Below are 17,146 nucleotides of genomic sequence, written 5' to 3' on the forward strand. Positions count from 1 at the left end.
AATGTCATTATTAAGAATGTAACTGACTTACTGTAGCATGAAAAATGTGACACGGCAATGTGTTTTTTGCTTTAATTTGATGCATATATATAGCATGTCACACATAACAAAATATATTTTTTATAAGAAAATTGGTTTTAAATAATCCAAACTATGGCCTATTGATAAATATCCATCCCAACTTTACACTTGCCTGCTGACAGTACCAACTACTTGTGCATTTATTTTTAACAGGCCGCGACTAACGGATGTTAACTCCGTTAGTCTTTTTCTGACATGGCCATCCCAGCTGTCAAAAATGGTCTTACGTGGAACAAAACGTGACGCTGACTGTGTATTATTATTATTGTTATTATTATTATTATTATTTCTTCCAATTCATCCCTGCAAATCAACATACACCTTCAATCAACAGATATCTTCAATCATCAACAGACACCTTCAATTCATCCCAGTTTAGGCTTCCCCGTCGAGCCACCACCCCTCATCCCAGTTTAACTCCTCACCCATTTCTTTCCCACAACCCAACCACCGTCGTTTTCCTTCATACCACCACCCAACCATAACCACCCATCAACCACCACCATCGCTTCCACATGCGATTAATTGCGAGCCGAGCAGATTTGGAGGAGTGTACCAAGCGTCGGGGCTAAGGTTTTACCGAGCAGATCTGGAGAGATAGGTTTGACATAAATTAGGGCTTTTGATAAGGAATTGAATTTGGGATTTTTTGATCTTATAATTGACTGATTGACGAGAAGGTGGTGGTGGTGCTAGGGTTTGGTGGCGGCAGGTGGTGGTGGTGGTGGGTAAATTGCAGGGGAGAGAGAGAGAGAGAGAGTTCTGCCCTAATATGGTGGTGGGTTTAGAGCGGATCTGGGTTTTGTGAACTTCGGCAAGATTAGTGCAGAACTCCGGCAAGTTGGGGTCGGAGAAGATGGCCGGAAGATGGCCAGTTGCAGGTGGTGTGTTCCAGTGGTTGTTGCTGTGATTGGGCATGGTGGTGGCCGAGGTTTCGGCGATGGTTGCAGGGGTGGTGGACTGGTGGTGTTGTGGGGGCTGTGGGTTGTAAAGAGTATTAGGTTGAAGATGGTGATGATAACATATACCTTATACACAGTCAGCCGTCACATAGACGTTCCACGTAATCTGATATTTGACACCTGGGATGGCCATGTCAGAAAAAGACTAACGGAGTTAACATCCGTTAGTCGCGGCCCGTTAAAAATAAATGCACAAGTAGTTGGTACTGTCAGCAGGCAAGTGTAAAGTTGGGATGGATATTTATCAATAGGCCATAGTTTGGATTATTTAAAACCAATTTTCCTTTTATTAAGTAATACAAATTTTTTTGCTATATATAAAGGTTAAAACCATAACTTGACCAGATAAAAAAAATACTCAATCAAATTTTAATAGTTTAAAGACTCTAATTATCTAAAATGCATGTATTTGTGAAATGAATTTAAAATAATAAATTGTTTTATTTTTATTATTGGCTGGTAATAAATGGTGATGAGCATTTATATTGTATAAAAATTATAAATTTCACATATAAAATTATGGTGATGAGCAACAAGTCATAAGTAGTTTTCTTTAAACAATTAGTACATGAAATTTAAGCAAGTTTATAAACTACAATATAAAATAATCTAGATGATCATTGTGTGATTTTTTTAAAATTCATTTTCAACGAAAGACTTTATTAATTAGTTTTTCATATCTACCCAAACCGAATGAAGAAACCGAATCCGTATGGGTGGAAACCGAATGAATACAAAAATAGGCTCGATCGATGACCTGACAGAATGAGCCTCTCTTATTGACCCGCAAATACCTTTTGTTTGTCCTGTATTAAGTAGGTAAATAACTAATGTGGTAAATGTTATTACGTAAACAAAAATACATTAGTTTTGGAATATTCCATTAACAAGATATTTTGAACAACTTTTAACGTGATAAAAATATTTAAAGCGGGTTTTACATATAAATGACTTAACAGTTAAAAGCACTACACCTTAACTTTAAATTATTTGAGTTAAATACTTTATTCAACATAGCTTACAATCACGAGAGTTCACGCAGTGTAATAAAGAAATTAATTATATATTTGGCGTGGATGGCTAAATACGTTAACTTAACTCTTGTGCCCCATTTTGGCCTACACATATTATATATTGAGTCGGATTTAAGCATTTGAATAATCAATAATGGATTTTGGAGGTTTGAAACATCTGAAAATATTATTTATACATAACATATTGGTATACAATAACTATCTATCTAGTTATCTATAAAAGAAATTGAAATCAACGTTTCTAATTTTATTATAATACGAGTTGATTAACGAGGTAAATTTACATATCATTGTGTTCATATTTGATTTCCACGCACCCATAGTCCATAAAAGAACAACCATATATATATAACTAGTTCTCCTCTTATAAGAGGAGAACTACTTGTAAAGATTTATTGAGTAAAACATGAATATATATATATATATATACATACATATATATATATCCAAAAAGAATTTGAAAGATTTGCGAAATGAAATGTCAAGCCATTGCCATCGAATGGCACTTTTAGTATCCTAGCATTTCATGCGGACCACGAGCCTTTAGTATGTTTATGGACACGATATGACAACAAATCATCCATTAACACTCGTCACCATCATCTTTGATACAACACTTAGACATCTAAAATGTGCAGGAACACAATAAACGTGTAGGAACACGATAAACATATGTCAAACACCATGTCTGAATTCGGGACATGGAAGGATACCGGATATATAGTCCCAAATAAAGTAATACCCGATGCAAAATATCATATTCGGATCTGACCCATCATACACAGGCCATGAGGGCACGGTGAGACCTATATATACCTAATCATACCATCAAAATCGACGATAATAATTGTTTTAACTAGCTTGCTATTAATTTAATTTTTTTTTTCTTATCCACAATGGCAGAAATACAAAATAGTCATAAGACACTTGTTTGTTTAATGATGGATGGACAAAGCACGTGATGTACAGATCACGGTGATATCTTATGACCAATGAGAGACACACAATTAGAATTAAAAAAATGAAATCTATCTTTGCATGGCTAGATATGGATAATGGGCCATGCTTTTAACTTGCCATATCCGGAAAGTTACTTAAGTACCCCATTTTGTTTTAAGTATTATATATTGAGTGAGATTTAGGACCCATACAAGTATACAGCACACCAAATGATGCTTAAGGGCCTATGCAACCTCTAACAAATCAATTGAGGGTGGGTCATGTATAAAAACTCATATTTATAAAGAGGCAATGTCGACGGTTTTTTCAAAAGTTTCCTCACTTAGAAAAGGTTAAGAGTTCGAGTCTTAAAATAAGGGTTTTGTCAGCACTTCTTACATGATTAGGAGTGTTTGTCGTTCAGAAAAATTAAAAACGCAAAGGTTTAAGAAAAAAAAAACTTGAAATCGAAAAAACAAAGCAAAAATAAAAAAGAGTACAAGTTATCACAAGTATTCACAACCTCTCATGTCATAAGACTTGAAAAGAAGTTTGATTTGCGACTATAATCCATACACGATATCAAAATATATCATTATATTTTTGAAGAGCAAGTAACTGATTTTTGATTTCGATCTCAACAACAAATTATGTGGACCAAGATGAAGAAGAAATGGGTCAAACCGAGCTAAACATAACCAAAGTCTATTTGATACATACATCACTTTTAAAAAATTTTAATTATTTTTTATTTAATGCATACACCATTTTTAGATTATTATTATTATTATCTATATAATGCATACAATCATATTAATTATATGCCTGGACAATTATTATTTTACATTGTCAATTTTTATGTAATCATGCCTAGCAACCAGTTATTAATATATACATTAAAAATGAGAATCACGGGGTTAAAAAATAACTAAGATTTTGTTTGTTTTTTTAGAGGTAAAATGTCTGAATTGTGCGGACCACATCTGTAGCAGAAAAGGTGGATCAAACATCTGCAGTCTGCAAGAAAAATATTGTTCAATAACGTCAGCAAACTAAAACAAACCTAATGAAAGAAAATATTCATTAAACTACAAACTCTTTCAACTAAAAACTAATAATAATTGAACAATAATTCAAAGATTTTATACCCTTGCATAAAGAATCCTTTGGCTTGGGGTTTGAAGTCAATAGTACTTTTACCGTTTTACAATTTTAGGATTTTTTTTAAAACCCTAAAGTTCATCCTTGTCCTTTAATTGAATTAACTACAATTTGTTGGATACGGTGAGTGACTACTAGATAGGGAGTGGCTAGCCGAGGTGTAGGGCGACCGAAGGTAGGCGTAGGGTGGGCTGTGGAGGGAGTGGCTGTGGTAGGGGAGTGGCGGAGGAGTGACGATGGAGAGAGTGGTGGAGGAGAGGGGTGGGGGAGCTACGATTTGAAGGAAATAACAGACGAATAAATATGTTTCAGGTTTTAGGTCTTAAAAGAGGTTAGAAGATCTTACAAGTACAAGGTCCATGTCTGCTTCGAGAAGAGGCGCCAAACTTTTTTTAATAAAATGTCTCCGAAAAACAAATACACTGCAAACCTACACGTCTGCGTGGCGCAGACAAAAAAGGCTAGGAAGAGTTTTTTTGAAAAAAACAAACACCTCCTAAGTGTAATCGTTTTAACTAATGATTTGGATTATCACCGTCAACAAATTAATTGTTGTACAATAATTAAAAATAATGCATATATTATATTTGTAGTTTCTTTGATAAAAGGGTGTTTGTTATTACAAGTGTCTCTACAGTCTTGCTTGAAACCACCAAAATCATTTAGTTAGTGGTTTTCATTGTTATAAACTTATAATAGCTAATATATTGTTTTTGTAATAAAAAAGAAAAAAAAAGTTAAAAAAGACAAGTGTTTTCAATGCTAGTCTAACCCAAGCCGGTCATCTTGACACATGTAATAATTTAGTTTTGTAACTAGTAGGACTTGAGCTAGGACCTCGATGTTGACTTTTGGGTTGGGTCTAGACTACAAACTACAAAGCAGTGAAGCACCATGGCATAGCATCAGTCCATTGAAATGCCCAAATAAGAAAGGCCTAAAGAGTTTAGCCCTAACACAAGTTTAGGACCTGTAAAATTATTAGCCCGTTTCGTTTTAAGTTTTTGTAAATACTAAATACTTCTATATCAATATAGAGGTGCACAAGCCGGTTCGGTTGAGTCAATTAAATAGTCAAAGCTAGTTTGTGATTGGTTTCGTTCTGAGTTGAAACTAGTTTCGTAACCAGTTTGATCGGTTTTTGTTGGTTTTCAGTTTGATGAACCGGTTTCAGTGGTGAGAATTACAAGTTGATCCCAAACATATGGTTTTCAGCGGTTCCTATACAATCAGTTCCAAACTAGTTTGGTTTCATTATTAGGTGAAAGCCGCTTTACGAGATCCTTTTCTAAAATGAATCCTTTTCCACCGCGGGTATTATTATTTGTTCACTCTTACTACTGCTAAGACTTTTTTTGTTTTTTCTACTATCTATATACCTATTGCACATTTACAATTATCTATTTTGTAAACTTTCTTATGATTTTCTCATGAAATAAACACAATATCTTTATTTATGTTACAAGCAAAATAGACATATCTGCTACGGAAGACAACATAGGTCTTCAAAGGACTATGCCCTATGTATATTATTCTTTAAAAATTCCAAAACAACATGAACTAGTTCACCAATGTGGTTGGTGTACAAATGGTTAGCCCCTTGAATGATTTTTAACTTATGATTGGGTATAATCTTAGCATACTCCAAAGCATCTTCAACAGAAGTGATTTTATCATCTGAACCATGAACGGTCAACACACTGCATTCTCGATCAACTTTAAGTCCCGCTTCATGCATATTGGTATTCAGGCATTCCATTAGACCTTCCTCCGTCGCACAAAGCAACTTTTCTCCTAAACAAGTAGAAGAAAATTATAATAATAATTGTAATTGTTAAGAGATGTTCAATTTGACCCATTTGCTTAAGTTATATATGTTATTATTATGTGTATGGTTAACCTGTTTTGAATTTGAAGTTGACGAAACCGTCTTTTATAGCTCTTTCCAAATAATCTTCTCCCAATAGATTCTCAATGCCCTTATCCATCTTATATCGACCAGACACATTCACAATTTTCTTGATATCTCGATGTAAATATGCATATAAAACGACCACATTCCCGCCTGCGAAAGTATTTTTCTAAGAAAAATAATCTTAATGTTAGGGTTTAAAATCATAAAAAATAATATTTCGTAATAACAAATATTCGGATTCACGATTTAAAATGACAGACATACCTTTGCTGTGTCCAATGGCTGCGCTTACAACACGATTTGCTTCAGTAAAATGTTGGATTACTGCTCTTAAGTCATCAACCTCCTTACGATAGTTACCAAACTGAAACGAGCCTTCACTTTCACTGAATGAATAATTGTGAAGAACTATATGTTACGACTTTTGACTTCAAACATACAACTAGATGATCAACTTTTTTGGTTATTTTTTCCCCGAAACTCACGTCTTAACTATTGTCAATTTAGTGTGTGTATAGGGGTTGGATCAAATACAAATGAAATTAACGTGCTAAACGTGAAAATCAAGCACAATAATTATATATACAAGTAGATCGTAATTATGTAACTACATAATTACTCTACTTGATTCTCACTTTTAGCATATTAATTTCATTTGTATGTTAACTTTTCCAAATATATATATATATATATATATATATATATATATAAATCATGTAAGTTAATAATTTTAGTTATAACATATATGTTTAAATTTTGACAAAATTACAAACTTTATCCTTTAAACATATCTGAGTTATGTGTCCTTTAAAAAACTTAATTTCACTCTTTGTCCTTTAAAAGACGAATTATCTCGTTTTTTGTTGTCTTAATAATGGTCATCTAAAACCTCAGTTAGTTGACAACATGTGCAAGGCACTTTAAGGGCAAAATGATCATTTCACCACTTATTTTTGGATGACCAATATTAGTTAAAAGGACAAAAAAACTAAATAGAGATAAGTGATCTTGTCCTTTAAAAGACTAATTATCTTGTTTTTTGTTCTCTTAATAATGGTCATCCAAAACCTTAGTTAGTTAACATCATATGCAAGGCACTTGAAGGGCAACATGGTTATTTCACCACTTATTTTTGGATGGCCATCAGTTAAAAGACACAAAACGAGATAATCGTGTGTGAAATTATTATTATGCAGCCTATTTAAAAACTAAAAAAAATATATAAAAATAAAAATTGATTAGGGTCTGCCTACTTATAATATAAAAATATTAAACTTTACCCATTTCCTGAAAAATCAAAACGAAAGGCACTGATCCCTTGTTTCTCCAATGCAAAGCAGAGCTCCATCATCATACTCGATTCCTGGTCACACCATAAATATAAAATATATATTTAAAAAAAAATAATTTACATAACAAGACACCACAAAAGGCAGATGATGCAATCTTTTTGTTGGTTAATAATTAATAAATATGTGAAGCTAAAGTAGTTATAATATTATTCAAATAATTATATACCTTTTTGCCTAGGAAGCCATGACACACTATTACAATTTCTTTGGATCCTGTTTCATGTTGCAGCCCTACAAGTTTCTCACCGTATTTGTTTTCTATACTTATTTTCTCTGAAAAAGATTCATGTTAAACATGAAATTAAACCTTATCTAGTTAGTGTAACATATTGAAATGAAAAAGTCTTACCTATGTTTGCAGAGTCGCTGACATTCATTTTCAGGTACTAGTAAGAATGAGAATGCGTGTAACATGTTGTTGATGGTTAAACACTTATATCCATAACATGGTCCACACTTATAGCCGGTAAATGTTTGGTTGTTAAAAGTTCACCTTTTTTAGAGTTTTTAAAGAAAACCAATATATACAACAAATAAATATGCCAAGACATATACATATGTACATACATGTACACATCTTATACACTGTTTCTATAACGATAGGCTAAATTTAATCAATTTCTTTTGTTAGAGAATAAATATTTGGTTTATCACTGCAAACAAAATAATTGTTTTTCTATAATAAAAAAAATAAAGCATTATATTTACAGTTACTTTCGAAAAAGGGATAAAAAAACGTGTGTGAATGAGTGAATCACAGGAAAACACGTAAAAAACTTGGGGTGGGTATGGTGGTTGTGACTTGTCGACAACGGTTTGTTAGTTAAAACTTAAAAGTTAAAAGTGTCACGAATGCAGACAGTGAGACCATAACTAACTCATCCGTTAACTCGCGCATTGTGATAAACTAGACATTAAATAAAAGTTAAAGAAATTGTGATTGGTTGTTTGGAGTGACCCCATCATTTTCCTATTAAAAGCCTCGTTACTGTGTTAACCCCGTATTCATAACGCCCTCCCTTTAACAAGTCGCCACGATGTAGCTAGCCAATGTTAATGGCTGGCCTCTTTTGCTTTGCAGCCCATAACCAGTGGTGTGCCCAGAAATTTTTTCTAGTGGGTTCACTATTTGGGTACGTTCGGGATGTGGCAGTTGGAACACACAATGCTTACCGGTGGACTATAGATTAAGTTTGTTTATGGGTTCACTAACAAAATATATATTGGTTGACTCTCATATTTTATTAAGGCGTTCTACGTAAAATCCGAAATTCAGTGGTTCCCGTAAGTTACGTAGATCCGCCCATGCCCATAACAACCAGCCTAAGCGTCATGGATTTTTAACTTTACTTAACTGACACTAATCCAAGGGGCCAATAAAATGAACAATTCATCAGCCTAATGAAAAGCCCAAATAAGAAAGGCCCAGCCCAAGGAGTAAACACAAATTTAGGAGCTATAAGTTCACTAGCCCATTTCCTTTTGAAGTTTTTATAATATTCTTCCATCTCACATGCAATAAAAAAATTTGTACAACTAAAAAAACATCTATTCCCCACTGCTTGTGTCTAGTAAAGATATAGCAATTAAAAAATATGTGCGACTTTAATTTAATTCTACTAATTATGTTGGAGTCGATCTCTTCCTTTTTTTGACCGGTTTTCTCTCTCTCCATTTCTATATGTTTGTTCATCTCTTGCCACCTTTAGTAACAACATCATATAGATACATAGAATATAATATCACACATGCATCTTCATTCAATGTAAACAAACTACACTAAACACGTGCTATATATTGTGTTTCATCCGTTTGAAATTCAGCAAAAAGTGAGAAACTTAACGACATTAAATGTTTTAGATAGAGAAAAATAGTCGAAAGGTTGAACCGTTGGCAGAGATTTTTAAATGTGAGGTTATTTATTTCTAATTTTCCTTTTTTTAATGGAGACGGGACACCAACAGACCCCCCCTGGAAAGTAAACTAGTTGGACCTAGAATTTGGGTCAGTATTTACTTACTCGAATGAGCAAAACATAATGTTAGTCTAGACTTATTATCTTATTGATACCATCAGGTTATCCTCCGGGGATGCTTCTATAAATAGGTGAAAAATATCATATATACATTTCTAAGTTAGAATTCAACAATGGCTCTGTGAGTAATACTATTTTTTATTTTGAGTATTGTTATCATTAACTCTTTTTTTTTTTTTGGGGGGGGGGGGGTACTGTTTTTTAAGATTTCCAATGTATTGAATGTCTTGATTGCATAATATTGAAATTTAAGTGTCATGACTCTTTTGGAGCATTCTACAACTTAAACAAAACTGAATAGAAAGTCTTTACTAAACATGAAATACAGTGAACCCTTAAAGTTAATGCTTGAAACCAACAATTCTTTCAACAATCCAGCTGATCTCCAAAATTTGAATTATAATACGGCAAGTTTGACTTCTGCTGAGTCAACTGCATTATTTTCGCCTCATCCTGATAGTGAGCTCAATGCTGCTGCTGCTACGGTTCAGAAAATATACAAAAGTTATCGTACACGAAGAAATCTAGCTGACTGTGCGGTGGTTGTCGAAGAATTATGGTTAGTTTACGCCATTTTGGATGGAAGATTAAATTTGGTTGACTAAATAAGTCAAAGATAAAATTTGGTTTTCTGTCTTTTCATGACATGTTGTAGGTGGAAGGCATTGGATTTTGCAGCTTTGGATCGTAGTTCGGTTTCGTTTTTTAACGTTGAGAAACACGAAACTGCGGTTTCACGGTGGGCCCGTGCCGGAACTAAAGCTGCTAAAGTGGGTAAAGGTCTGTCCAAGAATGAGAAAGCTCAAAAGTTAGCCTTGCAACATTGGCTTGAAGCTGTGAGTACTTTCTTTATTTGATGAGAAAAATATTACAAATTTAAAGATATTTTCTTTAAATGGTTTGAAATGTTTGTATGATGGAATTCATGACAAAGTTATGTACTCAATTCAGATTCAAGATTTTTTTAAAATAGTTCTATTAGAGCGTTCGTATTCAATTCATTAAAAAATATGAGTGAAGTTTTTATAATGTAAGGAATGTTTTATGATGTGAGTGGATGAGATATAAATGTAGTGACTTCTCTGTATATTTGAAAAGTTATTGTTTACATCCAATAATTTTTAATATATTTTGAAAGTGGTTATGAGTTGAGGAAAGAGAAAATAGTAATGATAAAAATATAAAAAATATTAATTAATTAGAAATGAGAGAGAAAATATAACGATGAAGTTAGATTTTAAGATAGGAAAACGGACGAGAATGCTACAAAATTCAAAAAGCAAAAGCAATCCTAGATGGCATTTAGGTGGAAGGGGTTATCCAAAATTCCAGATGACGACCAACATAGGATGTGAGAGGAGAAAGGAAAGAGAAGTAAAGTGGATGGTTTCAGTGCTCGGATGCTCTAAGGCCGAGTGTTATACATCCACAGAAAGGTATGGGGGTTGTTGAGACGACATCGCAAGGCCGCGTTAAAACATTGCGCTCCCTTAGTTGGGGCAACAAGATAAGCCGTGTTGAAACATTGCACCCGCTTAATCGATGCAACAAGATAAATCTCGTTTTTGGTATCGAGTTTCTGTATAATATTCCATTAATATTAACCTTATTTCATTAATAATTTGTGCTTGTTAGCTTTAAGAAATATTTTAGATGTTTGGTGTTGTAGAATAAATAAGCGATTTTAAAGGATGCTTGGAATATGATATGACGTTTTTTTTAAAGTCTGTGTGAAAATCTAACATGCTAAATATAGGATAGGACGTGTTTGTTTGTGGGTGTGTTGATTTTTAGGTCTTAAAAAATGTGCATAGTGAGTCTAACTCATGGTCTAATGGTGGATGAACGTGTTTGGGAACAACAAATGATGTTTTAATCCTTGTCAACTTCAAGTTCCTTGCTATCCTTATTCATGCTCATCTAAAACTTCATGTTTGCCAAAGAATACCAACAAAACATGCAAAATTCAAGATTTCTTGAAATACTTAATTATATTTTCTTCCTTTTCTTTTTTCACTTGCTGATTTTTAGATCGACCCACGCCATAGATATGGTCATAATTTGCACGCATATTATGACATTTGATTCGAAAGTGAAAGCAGTCAACCATTCTTCTACTGGTAAGCTTCTTTCACCAATTGTGCAAAGTTTTAAATCATGACACAGCTAACTGAATTGAGAGATTCGCGACACATGACCTAAGGTTGGATGTCGGAGACGGCAAAGAAATAAACCTTGAAGCATGTCCAAGGTTACACTTGCAACATCAATGCATCCAATACTTAGGCCCCGTAAGTTTATTACTCGTTTACATTACTATAAAACTGAGTATTTATTGCAACACTTTATGACCGATCAAAGTTTTCTAAAACTTTGATTAATAGAAAGAACGAGAATCATATCAGGTGATCATTGAAAATGGGAAGCTTGTTTATAAACAAACTGGTCTGCTTTTGGAAACAACTGAAGGTTCTAAATGGATCTTTGTTCTTAGCACATCAAAAATCTTGTACGTTGGCCGAAAACAGAAAGGTTTGTTTCAACATTCAAGCTTTCTAGCCGGCGCTGCAACCACTGCTGCTGGAAGACTGGTGGCTCATGGAGGCACTCTCAAGGTACAAGTCCATAATGCATTCATACTTGTATTTCCATGATAAAATATTCGAACATTTGTCACTGGTTTATCAGGCTATTTGGCCTTATAGTGGTCACTACCTCCCAACTGAAGAAAACTTCAGGGATTTCATTAGTTTCTTGGAGGAAAACCATGTTGATCTCACACATGTTAAGGTACATTATCTACTCACCTTGCCTCGTTAAGTTGTACCCCGACACATTAATGAGTTGTATAGTATCAATATCATTTTTCGATTTAAAACTTATGCAGAAATGCTCGGTTGACGACGATGTAAGCTTTTTGTTAAAGGTCACCCAGCCCGAAAAAAGGCCCAAACCAATAGTCATTCCGAAAGCTAAACCACAAGACGTTCTGCGTACACCTACTAATGCAGTACATACGATCACACCCAGCTTTGCTCAATGTCACGTGTCAGCCCGCTTATATGAAGATAACCCCATTTCCTGCAAGCAGGGCTTGGGAACTGGGACACGGATTGGCATTGTTCGAAATTACCCAACCGAGTTACAATTTCAAGCCCTCGAACAAGTTAACTTATCTCCCCGTACCGTGCCAGAAAACTTCGGGCCAATCCCATCACCGATACCAGGAAACTTCGGGCCAATCCCATCACCCAGACCCAGCCCAGATGTCAGACTCTCTCCTAAGATACTAGAGTATATATAAGTAATGCTTTATAGGTTTATGTTCTCTTTAATAAGGGGTTCACAACAAGTTAAGATGAATCTATACAAGAAATAAGACGAAAGAGAGAAAAGTGCTGAGTTAAGACGTTTCACTAAATTCAGATTCAAACAGTTTGAAAATCTTTATCAATATGATGACACGTAAACCTGAGAATTCATAAGGTTAATAGCCACCTGTATATCTAAGGTATTACTATTGACACATTAGGTACAGTTGAGTTAATAAACATCTATCATCATGATATTACAAAAGACACTTACAATTGATTTCACATTAAACTTCCTACAAAAATGCCTTTAAAAACTAGTTTTTATATATACTTTTTGGGAGTTTATTTGCTATTCACCTTTTGATTCATGACATCATGATAGTAGAGTAATACACACATGGGTTGACCAAGGATGCTAAAGAAGCACCAGAAGATTATATTTCCAACCTGAACGAATGAAAAAAAAATTATTAGTTTTAAAAGGCTAAAATTAAGAATTCAAGGAGAATAACTAAGATGAGTTCAAGATAAAAAAAAATGATATACCATTGAGTTTTGAAACTTGTTCTGCAAGTAATTCGTGAGTAGGACCAACGGCACCTGATCCACATATATGAAGGCAAGTGTAGTTATGTTAGTAAATAATTCTATGTGACTGGATCAATTTGAGATGAGCAATCGGTTCAACAGATAAGAACCATTATGGTTCAGTCCAATCTGATCTGGCGCTTATTGATCCGTACTTGAAGATTACCCGATTCAAATCCATTTCAGCATGTTACCCAAACCATTGACTCATCCATTTCAATAAGTAAAAGAAAGAAAGGAAGTACGTTACCTGAAACATGATCCGATAAAGGCCCAAAATTTGAAAATGTGGCAGGGTACAGCAATACAAAGCTTAACCAAATAAAAAAAAATCACAATCAAATATCCAGTATAAATAAATCAGTTCAGCTTAGATGCTTTTAAACTAAATAAAAAATAAAGAGAAAAATATACCTCATGAAACACAGCAGACATGAAAAATGCAATCAACACGGCAGCACCCTGAATCCAAGGGCCACAAACAATCATTCACAAAGAACAAGAACGAATTTAAGAAGGTGAATGAAAGCTATATATATTCAATAAGTCATTACCTTAGGTATCCCATTGCGCAAGCATGGGAAATAAAGGTGTCGTACAATCCATTTGTGAACAGGCTGCAAGAAACGAAACAAGTATATTCAGGTTGCATAATAATAAACAAAGTATGTTACATACACTGATACAAGGAAAAAACATTAATATCCCAATGAAAAAAAATATATAATATGAAATGAAAAAAAAAATACTTTTTGACATTGGGCTTACCATATTCCATAGTCTCCAATACTAGAAGAGCACCCATGAAGAAAGTATGCAAAGATAGCTATATCAGCAAGCAATGGTAATAATGAAAAGGAAAACAAAATTAAAATAAGAATGATCATAGTAAACAAATCACTACCTCTTCAATAGTTTGTGCATTCCACCAATCTTTATAAAACTCACGATCCCCAAAACGAAGAAGCTCGGCAAGTATATTTAACCTACATTACAATAATGCATGCAAATGTGACTAGATGATGACGATGATAATGAAAAAATTTATAAGTAGAATGATTAAATGTTAAAACAGCAAAGACTTACCAAAGGTGGAAAAAACAGTAGAACATACAGAGCCAAACATATAAGTTTGGAACTGAAAGCTTTAAAACACGCTCAATTGCATATAAAATGTCTCCTTTCAATGGATGCTTAGAGTTCTTTACAATTGGATTGATATACTGTAGATAGCACACACCATATTAGCTTGAAATGATTATAGGGAAGCAAAAAGCACAAGTTTACAAAGTAACATCCTTATAAAAGGACAGGCTTACTTGTTCAATGATGAATCCCATTAACCCTGTAAATATTATTAGCTTGATCAGTTGCCGTAACACCCAACCTTTTCGAATAAATGCAGTGCGGGGATAGCTCATCTACAATAAAAAATGCCACATCATAACAAGAAAATAATAATAATAATAATAATAATAATAATAATAAATAATCCCAAACCATCAGCAGAACCATATAAATCCCAAACCAGCTAAACGGCCGATTTGCTTCGGTTTGACCATTCAATGTTTATGAACAAGCCCACCCCACCCCATCCCACCAAACCCCAACAACAACACACACACATATAGAGAGAGAGAGAGAGAGTAGTGACGAATTGAGTGTTCTGTACCTGGTAACACAAAGTAGGAGCAGCCATAAAATAAATCAAGCTCTTGAAGTCAGTATCATAAAATAACTCAATATTTGAAGATCTGGACTCTGCTTCTCCCTAACAATTACATTAAGAAAAACACCCCATATGATATAAATTCAGATTTGAAGCACATAACATGATTGCTTTCTGATGAAGGCGAAGCATCACCTCTTAACGTGCCTTTATCAGTTTATTTTCAGCATTTCTACAACTTTAAAAAAATTACCTTATCAGTTGAATTCACAAGTGACTGCACGTCATAATTTGTATGCACAAAAGATACCAGCTTTAACCAATTAATGCAAGCAAAAAGCATCAATGAAACACCTGACAGAACAACTGAATCAAACCTGCACAGTTTTAATCAACCATGTGAGAATGGAGCATGCCTTGCATACATAAGGTCTCAAATTCAATTGTTCGGTTTCATAAGCAGAAACTATTCTTTATGTACTGCACAATCTTAAACCACCACATAACAATGGTTCATGTCATTTATAAGTTTTTTATTTAATATTTTCAAATGAGTATCCAATTACCATAAAGAAAACTAGGTAAACATATAACAAACTTGTACAAGCAATTGAGAATATAAACACACTGACCTCAGAATCATGAAAACTGGGTATAAAATCGCAGTTGTCGTTATTATAACATGGAGAGTGATAACAACCTACAAGAAGAGTAGATCAGACTAAATTTAATTTCTCTCAATTTTTTATAATTTCCTAATAGCAATTTACTTACAGGGTCTGATATACGCTTTTTCCATGCCAATTTTTCAACAACATAAGCAGTAAGAGGGAAGGCGAGAAGAGAGATGCTGCATGAAATATCAGAAATCCAAGTCACAACTGATTGTATTAACTAAAATGAAGTGATTATGTATTAATTATAGGGTTGTAAATTAATATTAAAAAAATTACCAGCACATGAGAAGGGGCCAATCTCTTAATGATCTTGAACTGAACCAGAAATTGGAATTGATCAACAATCCATACTGCATATGTAATTTTGGATGGATGATGTTTATATTAATGATTCATATGAAAATATAATAAGGTGATATAAAAATTGAATCAGGTTGCTTACCTTCATGAGGTTCTCAATAATTAGCCTACCATTAACAGCAACAAGGACCACAATGCAAAGGTTAAAGAGGCCTGCATGACTCTGCCACCGGTTTCTAATTAACTATTCATGTGTTGAATATTAAAGTAAGAGAGTACAATAATATAAAAAGAAAGTAAAACCTGGTTGAAGATGGCGTCAGAGCTAAGAGGAGACTCTTTAATTCTGCGGTGAGCCGGAGACGAAGGCCGATAAGCATACTGCAACACACTCATCCTAGTTGTTATTGTTTCAGCTTTGTTCTTCTTCTTTTTAACTTCATCATCATCATCTACTATAATATTCTCCTTCAATTCCTCCTCCTTTGTATTAATATTAATATCATCATCATCAGCTCTGAACCTGATCTGTTGATCCTCGTTGTTATCCAAACTATCGCCATCGTCGGAGGAGTTGGTTCTGGAAGACGAAGAAGAATCGTATAAATTGTCTCCGATTCCGGCGTCAGACTTGACACTCGTCCGCCGTCTTATCTGACCGCGTGTACCTGTATCAGGCGTGTCTAATAACAACGACGACGAAGACATTTTTATTATTATTATTAACAAGTGTGTTGTTGATTCAAATCAAATCAATTCAATTACGAGTATCAGATAAAATTGAACTAAATTGAATTGAATCGAATCTGACGGATGCAGTAGTAATGTAAAGTCAGAACAAGGATGGAAGGAAGGAAGGAAGGAAGGATTAGGCGGTTGATATTATATTAAATTATTATTTGCAAATCGTGTTATCTATATCTATATCTATCTATCGCTCTGAGTATATATAATAATAATAATAATAATAATAATAAATATGAACGGTGAAAATCTTCTTCAGATTCACTACGCCTTCCTTGGTGTGTGTCGGTATCAATGTGTGTGTTTTTAGAGCATCCACAATGGTAAGTGGAGTCCTTGTTTCAAACTGACACATCAGCATGTCACGTCAGATTT

General features: G+C 34.0%; 2 protein-coding genes and 1 pseudogene across 3 annotated transcripts; 1 reads left to right on the plus strand and 2 right to left on the minus strand.

Annotated features, from left to right (window-relative positions):
- Window positions 1-5,690: 5,690 nt before the first annotated feature.
- On the minus strand, window positions 5,691-7,873 carry LOC143569588 (uncharacterized). Its single transcript, XM_077055466.1, has 6 exons — window positions 7,794-7,873; window positions 7,611-7,717; window positions 7,373-7,455; window positions 6,357-6,478; window positions 6,078-6,242; window positions 5,691-5,971 (listed from the first exon to the last, which is right to left on the minus strand). The coding sequence occupies exons 1-6, from the start codon at window positions 7,819-7,821 to the stop codon at window positions 5,691-5,693; spliced, it is 786 nt and encodes a 261-aa protein (XP_076911581.1). The 5' UTR covers window positions 7,822-7,873.
- A 1,905-nt stretch (window positions 7,874-9,778) lies between these two features.
- Window positions 9,779-12,863, plus strand: LOC143569597 (IQ domain-containing protein IQM1-like; annotated as a pseudogene).
- Window positions 12,864-12,926: 63 nt separating this feature from the next.
- On the minus strand, window positions 12,927-16,770 carry LOC143569566 (diacylglycerol O-acyltransferase 1A-like). Of its 2 annotated transcripts, none has more exons than XM_077055451.1 (16): window positions 16,331-16,770; window positions 16,170-16,250; window positions 16,004-16,077; window positions 15,825-15,900; window positions 15,683-15,750; window positions 15,304-15,427; window positions 15,054-15,152; window positions 14,701-14,802; window positions 14,468-14,604; window positions 14,286-14,367; window positions 14,150-14,170; window positions 13,936-13,998; window positions 13,796-13,843; window positions 13,635-13,693; window positions 13,340-13,397; window positions 12,927-13,240 (listed from the first exon to the last, which is right to left on the minus strand). In XM_077055451.1, exons 1-16 carry the CDS (start codon window positions 16,733-16,735, stop codon window positions 13,136-13,138), a joined length of 1,602 nt encoding a protein of 533 aa, XP_076911566.1. In that variant the 5' UTR covers window positions 16,736-16,770; the 3' UTR covers window positions 12,927-13,135. The 2 variants fall into 2 exon arrangements, with proteins under 2 accessions (XP_076911566.1, XP_076911561.1); XM_077055446.1 differs by having other exon boundaries at window positions 13,340-13,393; window positions 13,632-13,693.
- Window positions 16,771-17,146: the final 376 nt, after the last annotated feature.

Source organism: Bidens hawaiensis, unplaced genomic scaffold, assembly GCF_021521415.1.
Source record: "Bidens hawaiensis isolate Kalapana, Puna unplaced genomic scaffold, B.hawaiensis_p1.1 tig00001236_1, whole genome shotgun sequence".
NCBI lineage: Eukaryota > Viridiplantae > Streptophyta > Magnoliopsida > Asterales > Asteraceae > Bidens > Bidens hawaiensis.

Coding starts and splice junctions, on each gene's coding strand:
- LOC143569588 (XM_077055466.1), bottom strand. CDS start 7,821: ATGAATGTCAGCGACTCTGCAAACATAG. Junction 7,718..7,793: donor CAGCGACTCTGCAAACATAG/GTAAGACTTTTT, acceptor AATCTTTTTCAG/AGAAAATAAGTATAGAAAAC. Junction 7,456..7,610: donor ATGGCTTCCTAGGCAAAAAG/GTATATAATTAT, acceptor TGGTGTGACCAG/GAATCGAGTATGATGATGGA.
- LOC143569566 (XM_077055451.1), bottom strand. CDS start 16,735: ATGTCTTCGTCGTCGTTGTTATTAGACACGCCTGATACAGGTACACGC. Junction 14,171..14,285: donor ATGCACAAACTATTGAAGAG/GTAGTGATTTGT, acceptor GTGCTCTTCTAG/TATTGGAGACTATGGAATAT. Junction 13,398..13,634: donor GCCTTTATCGGATCATGTTT/CAGGTAACGTAC, acceptor CATATATGTGGA/TCAGGTGCCGTTGGTCCTAC.